The 18,844-nt window shown below is 41.2% G+C and overlaps 1 protein-coding gene across 1 annotated transcript in view; it reads left to right on the top strand.

Annotated features, from left to right (window-relative positions):
• VPS41 (VPS41 subunit of HOPS complex) overlaps window positions 1–18,844 on the top strand; it is a 179,112-nt gene that overhangs the window by 106,344 nt on the left and 53,924 nt on the right. Inside the window, exons 10-11 of the mRNA XM_044245645.1 lie at window positions 4,887–4,953; window positions 18,282–18,379. Coding sequence (XP_044101580.1) covers window positions 4,887–4,953; window positions 18,282–18,379 — 165 coding nt within the window. The remainder of the gene's footprint in view (window positions 1–4,886; window positions 4,954–18,281; window positions 18,380–18,844) is intronic.

Genomic DNA, 18,844 nt, shown 5'->3' with positions numbered 1-18,844 from the left:
CTCATTGTCATTATTTTGCCTCAAAATTCTAGAATAGTTTTGAAAGAGACATGGTTATTTAAAATGTACTCTTCTGTGGAAAAGGAACGCTCAAAAATTACTAATGCGGTGCTGCTTACTAACCAAAACAAGCATTGTTAACTTGAGGTATGGTCCTCCTGGCCCTTAGGTTGCTATGATTCTAGTTCTCCTTTCTTTAATTGTTTTCATGTATCAAGTGAACATAACCTGATTCATATTTAGGATAGCAGAAGAGAAAGCATGCCCAATAGTCTAGGGTTTTTTTTTTAAAAAAAAAAAAAAAGCGAAAAGTGATTCTCTAGTCTCCTTATCCCATTTGTGTGGTTACTCATCTAATAAATGGTTCTTTTTTTTTTTTTAATTTTATTTGTTTATTTGACAGACAGAGATCACAAGTAGACAGAGAGGCAGGCAGAGAGAGAGAGAGGGAAGCAGGCTCCCTGCTGAGCAGAGAGCCCGATGTGGGACTCGATCCCAGGACCCTGAGATCATGACCTGAGCCGAAGGCAGCGGCTTACCCCACTGAGCCACCCAGGCGCCCTAATAAATGGTTCTTGATACTTTTTAAAATTTCCTTAAATGGACCAAGTGGCTTTTTGTTGTTTAAAGTTGTGATTTTCTTTTCTTTTGGTGAAAGACAAGGAAAATTAAGCTTTAGGGACACAGAAGTTTATTGAATGCTACCGGAAATGCCTTCTTTCTTAAGCTGAATAGTGGCCCACGAAGATAGCACATCCTAATCCCACGGCCCATAAATGTTTCTTCATATGGCACAAATACAATTAATGAGGATCTTGAGATGGGAAGATTGTCCTGCAGTATCTGGGTTGGCCCTAAATGCACTCCCGAGTATTCTTAAAGAAGGAGCACCGCCACAGGAAAGGGGAAGGCAGCGTGAGCAGAGAGGCCGACACTGGAGCGTCATGCACAGCCAAGGCTGTTCTGCAGCCACCGGAAGCCGGAGGTGGCATGTCACAGACAGATTCTCTAGAGCCTCTGCGGGGAGTACAGCCCTGCCAACACCTTGATTTGGGCCCTGTGAAACTGGTTTTAGACCTCTAGCCTTCAGAAGTTGGAAAGGATAAATTTCCGTTATTTTAAACTGCCAAGTTTGTGGTAATCTATTAGAGCAGCTGTGGGAAACTAATATGCTTTCACTGTGCCCAGATTGTGATCCAACTCATGTGTGGAAATTTTTTCATGTCAAATGTTTCTTTGTATTTATTGGGGATTCCTCTTCTTTGGACTCAATTAGTAGTACGTTGGGTACTTCTTCTCAGTTGAGAATCCCCGTGTTCTGCTGAGGGAAGAGAAGATAGGACATAATCTTTCCTCTCAGAGAGCAGCCTTACTGGGGAGACAGCCACAGGGTGTAGCAGAGTGTGCAGTCTGAGCCGTTCATTCATTCATTCACTCGGCCAGCAACCACTTACCGAGTTCCCGTGATGTTCTAGTGGAGCAAGACAGACACGCAAGTGAGTATGCCACGTTGATGGAGGTAAATAGCAAGGAGGGTAGTTAAAGAGGGAAATGGGGAAAAGGCCAGGGGTGGGTGCCATGTAATATAGAGCGATCAAGGGAAGACTTCTGTCATAAGGTACATGTGCTTTGGTAGAGATCTGGAGGGAGATCTGTGCCAGAGGGATGTTGGCAAGGGTAGCGGCCAGGGCAAAATCCTTGAGGCAGCAGTGTGATTGGCGTTTCTTCTGGAGTATAAAGCCGTTATCACCAGAGTGGATGGAGCAAGTGTGGAGGAGAGAGCTAGAAGTCCTGAGGGAGGAGAAGGGTGGGAGGGGGTGCATTGTGGAGGGGCTCACTGGCCTTGGTGCCAATTTTGGCTTTTTTTTTTTTAAGATTTTATTTATTTATTTGAGAGAGAGACGGTGAGAGAGAGCATATGAGGGGTGAAGGTCAGAGGGAGAAGCAGACTCCCCAACGAGCTGGGAGCTCAAGGCAGGACTCTATCCTGGGACTCCGGGATCATGACCCAATCCGAAAGCAGTCACCTAACCAACTGAGCCACCCAGGCGCTCCCCAATTTGGGCTTTTAAATGAGTGAGGTGGGAAGCCAGCAGAGGGGTTTTGAACAGCAGACTTAAACAATCAAACTTGGATTTTGCATAGAACCAAACAATGAAGGGTTCGTAAAGATGGGAGATAGGGTAGGAGGCTACTGCAGGAACCTCCCTAAAAATCCTGGCATGTTGGTCAGCCTCGTGGAGCTGGTGGGGAATCACTGGATTCTGGGTGTATTTTGAGGGTAGACCCTGTCATATTTATTGATGGTTCAATGTGGGATGTAAGAAGAAGACAGAAGACAATGGTGCCTCTTTTAACCCGAGAAGCTGGGAACCGAAGGTGCTTTTTCCTGACATGGGTAACACTTAAGATGGCAAGTCAGGAGATGTTTTTGTGTGGGTCCACTTGAGATGCCCGTTAGGTCAGTGGAAAAGTGGAGGAGACTGCTGGATGAAGCACATTAGTGTTCATGGGTGAGAACCTCCCTATCAGTATAAAGGCTTTTGAGATCATTGATCTGCTCTTAGGGGGGACATGAGCTCAGGGCAGTATTTCACTCTTCCCCCACCTGCAGCTCCTGCTGCTCCTCTGAGGCAGGTGTGAGATAGAGCTCAGGCCACAGAACTGGAGAGGGGCGGGAGATGGAGAGGAGAGCCCAGCTGCCAGAACTTCCACACGTCCCAACTTCAGAGAGTTTATCACGGGGCCAGAGTAACAGTCCGGCCTCAGCCTGAGTTCCCTTCTCCCAAGGAGCCTTCCTTCTCTTGCTGGTAGACACCACTGCTTTGTACTTCTGTACTTGCCCTTCCCACTTGAGTAAAAGGACTCTGTGTGTCTTCCTCACTGCCCCCATACTCTTTCTAAGGAAAGAGCTATGTCTGTTTCTCCCAAAGCTCAGGATTGGTGCCCAGTAGTTGCTCAGAGTGCTGCTTAATATTTTTCACTTACTTTCAGTTACTCTGCTTCAAACAATTTGAGATGCTATTCATGTGGTTTTATCAGCACATTAAGACAGTTGTCCCTTGGGCACTGTGGGGCATGGCCGATAGACAGTCTAGTTTCCCTAGAAGTATGGACAGAAGAATCAAAAGTCTAACAAAAGGAGAAGGAAATTGGGGAAGCGGACAGGACATTGTCTGAGATGGATAGGAGACAAAAAACAATATTGGGAGAAAATTGCCAATCACTTCTAAGCAAGTGTTCCTACCCACCCCGCCCCCGGCATTGGGTTCGAGTCCTATGTTAGAGCAGGACCTGTCTTGTAGTTCCCACACTGCTGGACAGCAGTTTGGGCATGCGTACCAACCAAACCAGAACAGACCGAATGTGAGGTCACATCCCCATCCATTGTTAGTTCGGCTTCTAGGAATTTATCCTAGGGAAACAAAAGTCCAAACATCTTCTATCCAAGTATGTGAATCGTGCCTTCAGGTTGGTTAGAAGCAAAAACTGGATGTCTAAAAGGGTATTGTAAGAAAATTACAGTACACTCATGCAGTGAAATTCTGTTAAAGAATTGTGCTGTGGAAAAATATTTAAATAATACATTAAGTTACTTATGGTAATTGTTGGGTTAATAAAAGTAGCTTCTAAAAAACAACAAAAAAAAGTAGCTTCCAAACAAAAACAATTATTAATGTATTCACTTTGTACTGGGACAGTAGGTAATGTTTGTTTTTTCTCTTTGGGTTTTTCTGTATTTCAGAATTTCCTATATTGTAGCTAAATTTAGGGTAGTAGTATTTATTTTGTTGTTTTATAGTTACCTAAAGAAAAAGGAAAAAACCTGATCCCTGATGAAAGTTGTATAGAATCAGTATTTAACTTCAGATTGTCTTATCTTGATGGCAGAACTTAACGTAAATTTTTGTTTTCTTATTAAAAAAAATAGAATATATTCATTTTAGAAAATACAACAAAGAAAACAAATTATCCATAGTCTTGTCACACTAAAATAGCCATGGTTAATACACATGTGTTGTTTGGGGTGTGTGTGTGTGTGTGTGTGTGCACGCGCGCACGTGCTAAATGTACAAACACACATATATATCCAAAATGTATCCATATAACTTAAAAGAGAGATTGGCAAACTTTTTCTGTAGCAAGTAGTAAGTATTTTAGACTTTGTGGACTATATACTGTTTCTGCTGAATATTTTTCTTTTTCTGTCTTCCTTCCTTTTCTAGTCTTTCAAAATGTAAAAAACTCTTTGTAGTTTACAGGTCATAAAAAGACCAGTCAAGGACAGGCTGTAGATTACCTAACTCTGATTAAAAGTATATAATACACTGATTACAAAACACTTTTTTAAAAAAATTTTAAAACACTTGAGAGAAAAAAATAAAAACACTTGAGAGAAGAGCTTGATGCCACTTATGCAAAGTATTACTTAGCAAGAGTGAAATAAATGATAGGTATGTAGTCAGAAACACAAGCCCTAATGTGAATGTTGTGCAGATTAGCCACTGAGATTTTGGTTATGTGCTTCCGCCAGAGCTTTGTTTGGACGATGATAGAAGTAGGCCCTAAGTAGTACTTCGTCCCTAAGTAGAGTTGCAGAGAATGGGTCACTGGAAACATGTTAAAACGATATTACAGTTTCCATTCTTTCTTTGTCCTTGAATAAGACTTTATTGAAGAATAATGTTGGAGAACATGAGTAATGGCTGCTATATGTTGTTGAAATTAATTTCTATCATTTAATTCATTGAGTAGATTTGAGTAGATTATGTGCACTCCCTCTCAGCGCTACATGGCTAATTTAACAAAAGTATCATATATTGAATGAAATGTTACAAAGAGTTTTCCATCACCTGAGTAAAATAACCTGTGAATTTATTTTCTAGATCTGCTCAGTGAAGGAGCGGCATGCCAGTGAATTGAGGGACTTGCCAAGTCGATATGTTGAAATAGGTAAGCCTTCTAGGAGTGAAGAACGTCCAAAGAGAATCCATTTTAGTAAAGTGAAACCCAAAATCATGTGTGTCTTCAGGGCTCATCACTTGGGACCTGAGTGAAGCAGGTCAAGAACTTTTAAGTTTTGAAACTTTGCTGTAGAGTCCCTCTTTTCTAACTGTATTTCCAATTTTTACGTGGTATTTTTGTAGCTGGCTTTGAAGGTAAGTAACCATGGGTTCGGGTTCTGTTGTTTCCTGCCTGGACTTAGGACAGTTGCTCCATGCACTCTCATCTGGAAAAGGTGAGGCGGAACATCTTTCCCACAGGTTGTGGCTGGGAGTTCAGAGCATTTGTGCACGCGCAGCTCATCACACGGAGCTGACACCTGTTCCTGTCCACGTGTACCCTCTGAATACGAATTTTCATCATCACTGGTCCGGGCCCAACTGCTGTCACCTTTTCTCTGGATCCCTGCAGCAGCCTCCTGACGGGGCTGTCCCCTACCACTGTGAATTACAGTGATCTGGTCTCCCCACTGCAGTCAGCATACAAACCAGATCGTGTCCCCACCCTTCAGCCTGTCCCCATTGTTTGTGGCACGGAGAGGAGACTCTTGGCATGCGCGCAGGGGTCTGTGCTAGCTCTCCCCAGCCTCCACAGTGTTGGCCGAGACAAGGCTTCTCCTTGGTGTCTGCAGTGCAGCCACACTGGCCACCTTTCACCCAGCCATGCTCCCTCTTCGGGTCTCTGTAGAAGGCCCTTCTCGCCTCTTGGCACTTCCTTGACCCTTAATCATTCCTCAGCTCAAGTATTGCTTGAGAAAGCCCACCGGGAGAGCCCACGGGACCTTGACAATGAGGTCAGACCCTCCCCTGTGAAGCATGGGTGTGATTGTGCAGTTGTTCAGGGTAGTAGGTCCCTTCCCCCACACTGTAAGATCCCTGAGAGCTCGCGCTGGGTCTGTTCTTGCTCACTGTTTGTATCTCCGGGGCATGGCCTGATGTATGTCCAAAGTAATACCGGGTATTGAAGGGATCCGTGACTCAGGGAAACACTATTCGGGAGAAGGATGCCAAGGAGGAGCTACCACTACTTTTTACATCTTGGTCTTATAACTTAGTGTAAAAGTGGTACAAACAGAAAGGATGAGAGGAGAATGACTTTTGCCAATTAAACAGATATAGTATAAGCTGTTTGGGGACTGTTTAGAAGAAAGCAGTAGGAGACAAAGTTGTTTGACAAAGAAGTTTTTGCCACATAAGTCAGCTGAGAAGTTCATTTACCTATTTGGATGATGGGTGGGGAGTATCACTTTGAGGGGTTTTTGTAACAAGGTGAAGCAAAATCATTTGCACATGACTGTGATTCTAAAACCAGAATGGTGTGTATTACTCCCATGGCTCATATGGTCAGAGCATTTCAGTCTGGTATATTTTGTACTTGAAGACAGAAGTGGATGGTAGGGTTTTAACAGTTTTTTGCCTTAGAAAGAGAAATAAGTGCATAGTTGGGATTGCTCAGAGTATGGACAAAGCAGGCCTATGTAGGATATAATGGTTTGAGAAGAACTGAGGAACAAGACTGGAGAAGACTGGAAACTACCAGGTCACGATCATTACTTCAGTGTCTATCTTCTTTTCTGCCTCCCAGCAAAATCCTCTGAACACCTCCCGGCATAGTGTCCTGATAGAGAAGTGTTCCAGTTTCTTAAATACAGATGAGTGGGGGGGAATAAATTTTAAACTCTGGGAGTTTTTGAGGATGGAAGACTTACCAGGAAGACATAAAAGTGTCGAAGTGTCCCCTCCTTAGCCGATGTTGGTTGCTAAACACGAGGCGTGGGCCATTCCCCTGTGTGCTTTAACAAGCATTGGTTCACTTCACCCTCATCACAGCCCCCGTGACCGTGGGAGCTCAGGGATGTAAACATCCGGTGTCAGATCTTACTACAGTGGCGTTAGAAATGGACAGGATCTAACTGCAGAACCACTACCAGCTTCTGGAGACACAAGGCAGTTTGCCGAATTCCTGTATGACCTTGATGAACTTGCTTCGCTTTCCTGAGTCAGGCTTTCCCCACTGTAAAGTGGAGGTGATAGTATCTACCTTTGTTGTGAGAATGAAACTGAAATAACGCCTTTATCACAGTGCTTGGCATACAGTAGGCACTCACTGAATCATGGTAGTGATTATCAATGTGCAGACTTCCAGCCCAGTTCTGTGACTGCTAATAGCTGGCCCAGTGGTGGCCCCAGAGCCCTGGGATCACGTTATTAAAGTATAGTTCATCTGTCCTACAATTTACGTGAAATAGACCGTGTGTGGGTCCTGGCAATATCACATTACTGGCGTTTTACTACTATGGTTAGTGGTTAAGTACCATTTTTTCCCCCTCTTGAGAGCAAACCTTTAAGAATATAAACCATTTCCACAGCAGGAGGCAAAGTGGTTTAGATAAGAGTCCTTGACGAGGATAGAGGAAAAGAAAAATATTAGGAGGTCTGGATTACAATTTGCTTTAGCCCTGAACAGTGTGAGCCACTGTTCTTTAGTAAATGAGGTGAAAATGGCATTGAGGTTAAAGAACTATTGGTGGCTGTACATTTCTTAGAAGCCAGATGTTTGTAACTCTTTATTTATAAGTCCGAATCTTGAGAAAAACACAAGAGCTTTCGCTCTCCATAGGATATTAGTTGATTCTTATAAATGAAAAATAATAATGATAATAAGGATTAAGCTTACTGGGCAGTCACCAACCCATGAAGACATTCTCGGTACATAAGGTTTTTTGGATGGCACTTCTTTTTCCAAACTACATCGTTAAAAGTAGGTTATGGTTCTAAGCCTGGCATACTTACTTGAACTTGGGTCTCTTGCATTATTACAGGACTCCCTCCCTCTTTGGCCAAAGTCTTTCACCATAGGAGTCCAAAGACTTTCACCAAAGTCTTCCACGGGCTTCATGGGGCAGTTAGACAGTGTGGAGAAATGAAGCCAGTGTTTGTGGGTCATTTTCTGGGTATCTCCTTCCAGGGATAGAGGACTTACATGCAAGGAATTCTTGAACGACTTCCCAGTCTTGATTTCATTTGGAAGCTTATTTCGAAAAAAACTAATAAAGGGAAAAAAACTATATGGGAATCTATTTAAAATGGCAGAAGCCAGGAAGAAAGAGAGGGTGGATGGGGAAGGGACATCTTTTTCTCTTTAATTAAGCAGTGTTCATATCTTCAGTTGGTTATATGCTGTGGCTCTTAGAATTTAGCACATTGTTCTATTTTTAGCCTCTTGATTGATTGGGAAAACAGTGACCTGGAAATGAGACATCTGTGTAGTGGTGGAGGCGAGCTGTGAGGTGGATGTCTTTTCTGGATCTAAGCGTGTCTCACCATCCACCTGTTGGGCTGTGCTGACCCAGTCATGCAGGTTCCAGCAGGAGACAGTTATCCTGCCCTGAGTCATGTGACTCATCCCCTAGCCTGAGTCATGTGACTCATCCCCTAGGAATTGGGACATCGCTGGCATCCTTCACGGTGTTTTTGCTTAAGGATCTAGCTTTGAATGGTATTCTGTTATAATTCAGTTTGACTCTGTAATCTCTTAATTCTTTTGTTATGCATTAAATTTTTTCCCTGACATTTTATTATGAAAACATACAGACAGGTGAAGAATTTTCACAAAAATATTGAGCACCCACATACTCAGCCCTTAGGTCCTGCAATGAGAATTTTATTGTACTTGCTTTATGACATGTCTGTTCCTGTAGCCACTCCTCCCACTCAGTATGGGAGACTCAAATGTTTGTTGTTGTGTGTTAAATTCATAAATTTTCTCAGTAACAAGTATTGGCAAGAAATCTGAAACACCTGATGTAACAAATATGTTTTGTTCCTTTTTTGAAAACAACCACCAAGCACATACCAAGTAGAATTTCATTTGATCTTCACAGTGATCCAGATGAGTAGGGGCTGTCATCCCATTTTATCCCATTCTTCTATCCGAAGAAGCTGAGGTTCAGAAGGGTCAGGTAACCTGCTCAAGATCATTCCATTCATAAGCAAAGAAGGCAGCATTTGAACTCAGGATAGACTGAGTTTCAAAGGTGTTGCTCTCAACCCCTGTATTATATGTTCTTCCATGCGTTCCTTTCTCTAAACCTGCCCTTCGTTACAGCCAGAGGAACTGATGAGAAGGATAGAGGCTTACTCTGGGCATTGATATAAAAACCATAGGGTAGGAATTGTCTAGAATCCAAACACCCATTTTAATATGACAGCAATCATGTCTGCTCACCTGTTCTTCAAATAGCCAGATGAAGTGGAATTGTTTTTTCTTTATTTTGGTTCAGCAAAGTATCTCATTTAGAGTAGAGACTTTAGTTCCCCTTGTTTTATTCTAGGGCTGATAGCCCTTCCTTGTTCTTCCTCCAAATTGCTAGGGAATATCTAGACTATAGTTGCTTTGGGTGACTAACAAAATGGTTTCTAAGGAAAGGGAACCAAGTCCAGATTATGATGTGATTCTTTCAATTGTCTGAGAAAGAAGAAACGCTCTCATTTGCTATTTTTTAGTGCTTGTAGTTGATGCATCAGGGTAGTTTTGGGGGTGTTTTTGGTCTCCAAAATTGTTTTTTAAGTTTATTTTATTCTGGGAAGAACACTTAAGTTGAGATCTACCCTCTTAAATTTGTAAGTGTACAATACATTATTGTTGACTGTAGGCACACTGTCATATGGCAGATCGCTAGATCTCATTCATCTTACCTACCTGAGACCTTGGGCCCATCGCTCAGCAATTTCCCATTTTCCCCTTCCTTCCACCCTTGGCAACCACCATTCTGCTCTTTGACTCTATGAGTTTGACTTTTCTAAATACGTTAGGAATGGAATCATGCGGTATTTGTCTTTGGCTTGTTTCATTTAGTGTAATGTAAATATTACGGGGTTCATCCGTATTGTTGTCTGTTGCGCGGTTTTCCTCCCTTTTTAAGACTCAGTAATGTTCCAGTGCCTGGGTCCACATTTCCTTCACCCATTCCTCTGTTGATGGGTATCTAGCTTGCTTTCTACATCTTGGCTATTGTGAAGAGTGCTGCAGTGAACGTGAGATGCTAATGTCATTTAAGATCCTGATTTCAATTATTTGGATACATACCCAGAAGGAGGACTGCTGGGTCATGTGATAGTTGTATTTTTAGTTTTTTTGTGGACCCTTTATGCTGTTTTTCATAGTGCGATGCCAGTCTGCATTCCTACCAGCCATGTGGGGGAGTTCGGGTTTCTCCACATCCTCACCAACATTTGTCTTTTCTCTTTTGACAATAGCCTATTTACAACTTAAAGTATAACTGCTTGGTTTGACCCTTTTGACCCAGCAGGTCCGTCCCCATTACCTTTTCTGTCATGTGAGCAGTGTGTCCTAAGCTGCTCGCTGGATCACTGCTCATCCGTGCCGCGCGTAAGTTGAGCGGATGAGCTGGTCATATCAGCTTAGCTCTGTCGTTTAGCCCAGTACTGTGCTGAGAGTATCAATTAGAAGAGATGTAATTAAATTGCAGGCTAAACTTGCTTTAAATGCTTTTTTCCTATGTGTACTATGGCCTCCTGGCTTGCATGTGTTTGTTATCTTGCCTAATAGGCATCTCTTCTCTCTTACTCCTGTCTGTTAGGTCCTCTCCACAGTTTGCTGATATAAAGCATGGTCATACATCTGCTTCATAGCACAGCCCTGAAGATGTTGGCCTGTTGTGGTTTCCAGATGCATTTTCTTAGATCAGTGGTCAGGCTGACAGAGTGTCCAAACTTCCTGAAAATCCTGTGGATAGTATATCCAGTCCATTAAGAAATACTAGCATCTGGTGACTTAAGGGTTGGATTCTCTAGAGAGGAAGGTGCTATCACAAAGGGGCCTGGGTGCTTTCTCGTAAGTGAAAGATATTCATTCCTGTTTATATATGCTTGAGAAATTCTTGTTTGTTTGCTCTCTTAAGAATCTTAGAGGTCCAGATCTATAGCAGATTATTTTATTTAGCTCCAGTGAAGACATCAGATCCTCCAGGTCCCATCTAATGGGCATTTTGAAACCCACAAAGGGAAAACAAGGACCAAAACAAAAGCAGGTGCCGCCACAGAACCCCCCCCCAGAGAGCGGTCAAGGCCATAGCTTGCGATCCTGGTACCTGTAGCACACTTCTAACCTGAGCAGCTCCATGCGACCACCATCTGAGAAAAGGAAGACTTCAAATTCCTGCTTGTGCTGCCTTCCGCTCAGGTGACTTTAGTCAAGTTACCTAAGCGCACTGAGCTTCAGTGTTCTGCCATGAAGGAAGTATAGGGTTGAAATCCTGTGTGTACAGTATTGTACACATTGCCCCTTGAATGGGGAATATTCCTTAAACAGGAGCTGTTAGTAATATTACTATCATTTTCAATTATATCATGAGAAGAAAAACTGGTTTCTTTTAACAACTGTCTTTTTTTAACAATCAGAAGACAAAAATACCATTGTCCATAAAGTCAACTGAATGAGAATTGGGGGAATGGTGTAAATAAGCTTTGATTGAATTATCCTGAAGAAATTAACGTATTTCATAGCTACATTTTTCAATAAAATGTATCTATAAACCTATGATACAGGTGCAAGTAATCAAAGATACTGATTATCACTTATAGGTCTGATATTGATTATCACTTATAGGTCTGAATATACTGATAGTGACATAATCTACTTGTGAATTATTTGGAGAATGGTCTTTTTTTTTCACAATTGTAATTATTTTATAGTAACATTCACAGTGAAATTCTTAATTAAGTCTGCATGCCTCTTTTACAAAAGTGCATTTTATAGATATAGTTAATTTTTTTTCTCCTTTAATAGTACTTTTAATTTTTAAAAAATTTTTTTTATTTTTTATAAACATATAATATATTTTTATCCCCAGGGCTACAGGTCTGTGAATCGCCCGGTTTACACACTTCACAGCACTCACCAAAGCACATACCCTCCCCAGTGTCCATAATCCCACCCCCCTTCTCCCAACCCCCCTCCCTTCAGCAACCCTCAGTCTTTTTTTGTGAGATTAAGAGTCACTTATGGTTTGTCTCCCTCCCAATCCCATCTTGTTTCATTTATTCTTCTCCTATCCCCTTAAGCCCCCATGTTGCATCACCACTTCCTCCTATCAGGGAGATCATATGATAGTTGTCTTTCTCCGCTTGACTTATTTTGCTAAGCATGGTACGCTCTAGTTCCATCCACGTTGTCACAAATGGCAAGATTTCATTTCTTTAGATGGCTGCATAGTATTCCATTGTGTATCTATACCACATCTTCTTTATGAGAATGGTCTTTATATTCAGACCTAAAATCTTGATTTTTGTTCTTTACAATTTAAAGTACATTGTAAGTATGTTTTTTAAATGAAAATTTTTTAATTTACATGAAACAAAATGTTTTCTCTTATGTTATAAACACCACGCCTGCCCTTAGGGAGCTTAGAGTCATGATTATTGCAGTTTTCACCCTTATCCCTACCCCTGGAAATAAATTAACCTGCCTTGTACTGTATCTTGTTTTATTTCCATTTTTGCATAGCATGTGTTATTACTATTATTATTATTATTGTTATTCATTATTATTTGCTTCTAGACTCAAAGTACCTTTTAAGTCAGGCAGGGTCTTTTGCATTCTGATGCTTCTGAAAGAATGTTTTATGCCGAATTGGTGCTCAATAATGCTTTATTAAGTAGTTGATGAGCCTCAAAGATGTAAGACCCGAGGTACAAGAGAGTTGTTGTTAATTTCTTTTGGCAATCATTCTGAAACAGATGGTGGGTATGCGGGGGTAGGCCCAACAGTACCTCTGTATCTGTGACTGTAACCCTGACCCTGTTGCCCCAGCTGATGATAAAGTTGGTGTGTCTCATGGATAGCTTAACATGTTGTGCTTAGACTTAACATTTTGTGCTTAGAGGATTCTCAGAAGATGGTGGTAGGGGTAGCATAATTTTTCAACCTCCCTGAGTCATCACCTAAAAATGGAACAACTAGATCCTATAACCAAGGATTCATCAACAACATGTACAACACAACTGAGCAACAGAGTAGTCCCGAGAACCCCAGATATAGGTGAGTGGGAGGAGGCACCGACAGCCACAAGATGGGTGATGGTGTCAATGTCTGTGTGAGAGAAAGTAGAGGGGAGCAAGGGGGTGTCTGGTGAATTTGAGATCAGAAGAACTCCCAGTCAGCAGGTGCGTATTCCCTGGGGAAGACCACTCGTCAGTGGGCACAGGTTAGGTAAGGGGCTCACAGCCCACTGGCCTCTTTGAACCCTTAGCCGTTGAGCACCTAGTCCTGTGTGCTGAGGCTGGAGGAGGATAAAACCTGAAATCAGGATATGGACTGTAGAAACAGAAGAGAAGAGACAGAAGTAGGGCAGGGGCAGTGCCAGGATGACTCAGAAAACAAAAGGCCAGGTTTTTAACACTAAATGAAAACAGCGTAGGAGGGAACTCTGTAAATTGAGGAGCTTCCCAGTCCCTGTCTCTTTCTAAGAGATTGGGGGACCATGACATCACCCACAGATGAGGACTGGAAAGGTACCAAGGTCAAATCTCATACTGAGGGTTAAGGAAAAGTAAATAAGAAGCAGAAGGGCACTGTTGGCAATGAAAACAAGAAACTAGAAAAAGACACCCACAACAAGCTATAAGACATTTCTTTTAAAGTAATAGCAAGACATGAAAAAACAAAGTTCAGAATTTTTGAAAATCTCAAATGAGATGACAGACCTCAAATATTTATAAATAATAGGACAATTTTAAAAATCACAAAGCAATAAGAAAAAAAGGTCTGCAGTGACATGGTAAATACTGAAGACTGGCAAAGACAATTCAGCCTACAAATAAGAGTCCCTGAAGAAAAGAACAAAACAAAGCAAAGGAAAGGAGCAGATATGAGAAAACAATAATTCAAGAAAAGTTTCTTGAAACTACAAAGAAACAAAACTGAAAGCTATAAATTAAAAATACACCCTTGTGTATCTAAGCGAGTGACCCACGATGAGCACCATCAAGATATATTTGAGTACAATTACTGGACTTCTAAGACAAACAGTCTGTTGGGCATCTCGATCTGTGCTACAAAAGCCACTGGCTACATGGAATCCTTGAAGAGCAGCAGGTGTGGGCTGAGCTGCACGGCATACAGGATTCTAAAGGCCTAGTATGAAAATAAATAAATGGCCCCATTAATTTTTTATGTTGTCACGTGTTGAAAACATTTTAGATATGTTGTGCTAAATAAAATATATTTTTAAAATTCTACTTCTTTCGGGGCACCCGGGTGGCTCAGTGGGTTAAGCCTCTGCCTTCGGCTCAGGTCATGATCTCAGGGTCCTGGGATCAAGCCCTGCATCAGGCTACCTGCTCAGCGAGGAGCCTGCTCCTTCCTCTCTCTCTGCCTGCCTCTTTGCCTACTTGTGATCTCTCTCTCTCTCTCTCTCTTTCTTTCTCTCTGTGTCAAATAAATAAATAAAATCTTTTTTTAAAATTTACCTCTTTTTACTCTTTAATATGGCTACTAGATCATTTAATATTGCATGAAAGTTGCCTCTTTGGCTTGCATTAATATATGTTGGACAGTGTGGATTTAGGACTCTAACCTCCCTTCTGCATCAGTGTCCTCATTCTTCATCCAGAGGACCTCCCTGAATAGAAATTTCCTGTGAATAGTCCTTTTGAAATTTTCTGTCAGTATGCTTGGAATCTTTACTTTTGTCTTACTCCTTGAATTTCTTCTTGCGTTTCAAGGAAGGGCTACTCCAGAAAAAGCCAGAGCACAGCAGCGCTTGCATCTGTGGAGGCAGAAAATGAAAGCTGTGCCTCAGTCCTGACCAGTGCCCCCTTGCCATGTCCTTCCTACTCAGAGTGAGCACAGCGCCCCCTGCAGGGCTGGGGCACCATCACCGCACTCTGTAGATCCTCTCCTAAGGTAGAGCTGCTGGCTTGGGCTTTCTCCAGAAAAGGCTTTCTCTCCTTTTTCTTCCCTCTTCAGCTTTTACCTTCTGGTGTGTTTTAGTGCTCTCCAACCAAGTTTGTCTTTATTGTCTTTGTGATTTATCTTTTCCAGATAACCAGTTTAAAGATGAGCTTCTGTGGTAATAGACCCATAAACTATCTGTATTTAAACTAGCTCTCCTTTAGGGAAAAACAAGTAATCTTCATTAAAATGATTAAAATCACTGGTATGTGTAAAAGAGAATTTCCGGGAAAATAATTAACCAGAACATCCACTGGTCCTTTAAAAATTTGAAATAGAAAACCCCATAATTACTTGAAGGTGTTCTACAAAATCAGCCCATAAACTTTTACATTGTTTATGAATGTTCTTCAGGAGAATAAACATTGCCATTCCACATTTCCTTCTCTTGACACTAATCTTGACATTATTTTTACATGCGACATCTTGTCTTCGTAAATAACATTTTTCCAGTTAGTTTGTAATTTAGCCACTTTGCATTGTCTGCCTAAATTATTACTGATTCTCAGTGAAGTCTGGTAAGATCTAGTACTTAATAAAAGCATTTATTACAGTGTCTGGAATTGAGAAGTGAAATAGCTATGTGGCTCTGCACATTTTCCCTTATTTTCTTTAAGAACACATTAGATTTTCCATCGTTCTTAATTAGAGAACAGGAACGTTTCTGTCTTATAAATGGAAGCTTTTGAGGACTGGGAAGTAAGTATGTGGAGCAGGGAAGATTTAGATAGAATTATTTTTCTAGCTTCTCTGTTCTGTTCCTTACAGTGCATTCATTGAAACCAAGGCTTGATGTATATTTGGTTACCTGTAGGAGAGACACTGATACTCTCCGTCACTGTGAGCCTAGGCATATTTGGCGTCCTGAATGGGGAGAGTACCTTGTTCACCCACCACTGGCTACATGAAAGCTTCCTGGTAATTCCCAAGAATCTCTGGCATCTCTGGCTGGTTGATTGATTGACTGATTGAACTGCTTGTGTAGCATTTCAATGATGAAATGTTATTTAGTAAAAGAAAACTCAAGTCTGTTTCTACCAAATGGGGTTTAACCACCTCAAGAGTGATGGCAATCAGAACCTCTGGTTAATGTACCCCGATGCCTTCTAGAATGTGAAATTGCCACCTCTTTGATCACTGGGCCTACATGGCTGCATACTGTCCAGTAGCATCTATATATTCCAGCCCTCCCCTGTCCCTTCCTTACCCCCTACTCCTCTGTACAGCTCCCCCTGTGGGAGCTTCTCTAGAACCTTCCATGCCTGGTTACCTGGATGTGCTTATCTGTACATGAGGTCATGGTGGCAGTGGTTCTCTGCATATGCACTTAATGTGAACGTGTATCACATTACCATTTTACCAAAAGTAGTTTTAAGTGCCTGAAGAAAAATACTGAATTCGAGCTCACAAAGACTGAGGAAAAGTGTTAGTGGCAGTGCTGGGACCAGAACACCTGTCTTTGGAGCTCCACTCTTTGGTTCTTAACAGGGCACCATGGCCACCTATGTGATCTAACCAAGGACAAAGCATAAGAAATACTACCTTTTTAATGTTTATGTTACTAACTAGTTAGTATTTTTTTTTTGTCAACCTCAATTTCATTTTGTTGTGAAAATTGTGAAAACAGTTGTGTAAGAAGTTGACATTAAAGATAAAAGACAACATTAAGGGATCTGTAAGTAAAGTGAAGAGGCAGAAGAAAAATTCAGTAGCCCCTCATTTCATCTGTGTTGGGGATTTTATTTCTACTCTGAGTACATGATTTTATAGATGGGAAAAATTATACCTGCAAAAGTTAAATGTTTTTTCCAAGTTCAATTTACTGGAAGTTATAACCCAGATTTCCTGACTCTACATTAAATATTGTTTCTTTTTTACAGAGGGAGAAGCAGACTCCCCCACTGAGCTGGTGGCCTGATGTGTGGCTTGATCTTAGGTCCCTGGGATCATGATCTGAGCCGAAGGCAGATGCTTAACTGACTGAGCCACCCAGCTGCTGCAACATTAAATATTATTTCTGATACACTATACTGACTTCCCCTAGTTTGGAGAAAAGAACAGTTTCATCATAGAACTTAACTGAATCTGAGGCGCCTAGTGGCTCAGTTGGTTAAGCATCCAACTCTTGGTTTCAGCTCATGTTGTGATTTTAGGGTTGTGAAATCAAGGCCCCACACTGACCTCCACGCTCAGCATGGAGTCTGTTTGAGATTCTTTCCCCCTCCTTTTCTCCCTCCTCGTCTGGTCTTCCTGCTGTGCCTGTACTTTCTCATAAATAAATAAATAAAATCAATCTTAAAAAAAATAAAAATAAAAAACACAAAACTTAACTGAACCCAAAGCTAATACCACAAACTGTGGAGAAGGTCTGAGTCAGGAAAGTCTTAGAAAATATGGTGGTCCAAATGAGAATCTGCTTCAGAATGAATCTGTAAGTACAATGCATGACTCCTAGAAGGGGCTCTGTCCCCATCACCACTGTGTCAGCTGTGTAGCGAACCACCCCCAAACTTAGTTGTTTAAAGTAAAAGTCATTTATTATAAATATTTTACAGTAGCTAATTATTAGAATCACAGTGTTAGCAATATTAATACTTCTACCACTGAGCTTTCCTGTTGGGTCTGTGAACTCCAGTGTAATTAAATCCATATACTTCTCAAGTGATGCATTGGTTTTACATTTTAAATGCCTTTAAAAAGATAGAAATTTATTTTCTCTAACCTTTATTCCAGTTAAGAAATAGTGATCTTTTATCACAATATTATCTGCATTAACACACCCTTTTTCTGTTTTTTTTTTACTTCTGATTCTTCAAATAAAATGTTTATTATTAAAAAAAAAAAAAGGAACAATAGTTTCATAATTACAAGTAGCATTCCTTGTGACCTTTGGATCACTATAATGCCCTAATTGTGAAAAACCTAAATTCAGGTTGTTTTTTTTTTTTTTAAAGTATTACTGTTGTTAATATTAGTTTTCATCAGGTTTCCTGGTTTTACAAGTGTCTTCATGGGGTTTAACTATGTCATTTTTAAACTAGCTGGTCCCAGTGTCACGTGTGACAGTTCATGCTGTTATTGTCAGGTTTCCTTTTGATGATGCTAGAAAATTTTTAAGTTTGAGTTTCTGGATATCCTTTTCTGGCCTTTCATTATTGTCGGAAAAGTATGTTTGTCCACACCCCCTTTATGTTAGATTTCTATGGTAAATCCACCTAGCATTCATAGTCGATGTGTCCTTTCCTTGGTGGGCTGCTTTTTGTTCCTGTTAACACTGAATCTTTTATCCCTTTTGTTTGCAGTGTCTCAGTTTGAAACTGAATTCTACATCAGTGGACTTGCACCTCTCTGTGATCAGCTTGTTGTTCTTTCCTTTGTGAAGGAGGTGTCGGAAAAAACGGTAATTTTTTTTTTAATACCCCAAATGCAGAGGGAAGTGTGGGTTCATTTTTTAGCCTTGTAGCCAGATCAGGTTGCCCATTGAAAGGGCTGTGCTGTAGTCTGAGCAGAACTTCCTGACCTATAAAAGAAGGTTGGTGGAGATTATGTATTTACCTTTCAGAAGCTTCACTCATTGCCTGCCTTTGTTCCCTTTGCCGAGCCAAGGGAAGTCATTTTTTTTTTCTCTTTTTTTCCATCTCTTGGTATTTTCATCGAAAGGAATGAAGGATTTCTTTTGCTGAAGGGCAAAGAAACTAAGCTGACACTGTGCATTAGCAGAAATGACAGCAATGAAGTTGATCTGCCGCAACAAGAGGGGCCCCTGTGGTCAGAGGGAATTATGGAAAGGGCACTTCATTTCCTGTGGTCAGACAGGAATTTGCTTACTTCCTAGTGGCTGACTGAGTCTCAGTAGCTTGATTTT

The sequence above is a fragment of the Neovison vison genome, chromosome 4 (genome assembly GCF_020171115.1).
Source record: "Neovison vison isolate M4711 chromosome 4, ASM_NN_V1, whole genome shotgun sequence".
NCBI classification, from domain to species: Eukaryota; Metazoa; Chordata; class Mammalia; order Carnivora; family Mustelidae; genus Neogale; species Neogale vison.
The sequence above is the reverse complement of the archived record's forward strand: the minus strand, read 5'-3'. Positions and strand labels throughout refer to the sequence as shown.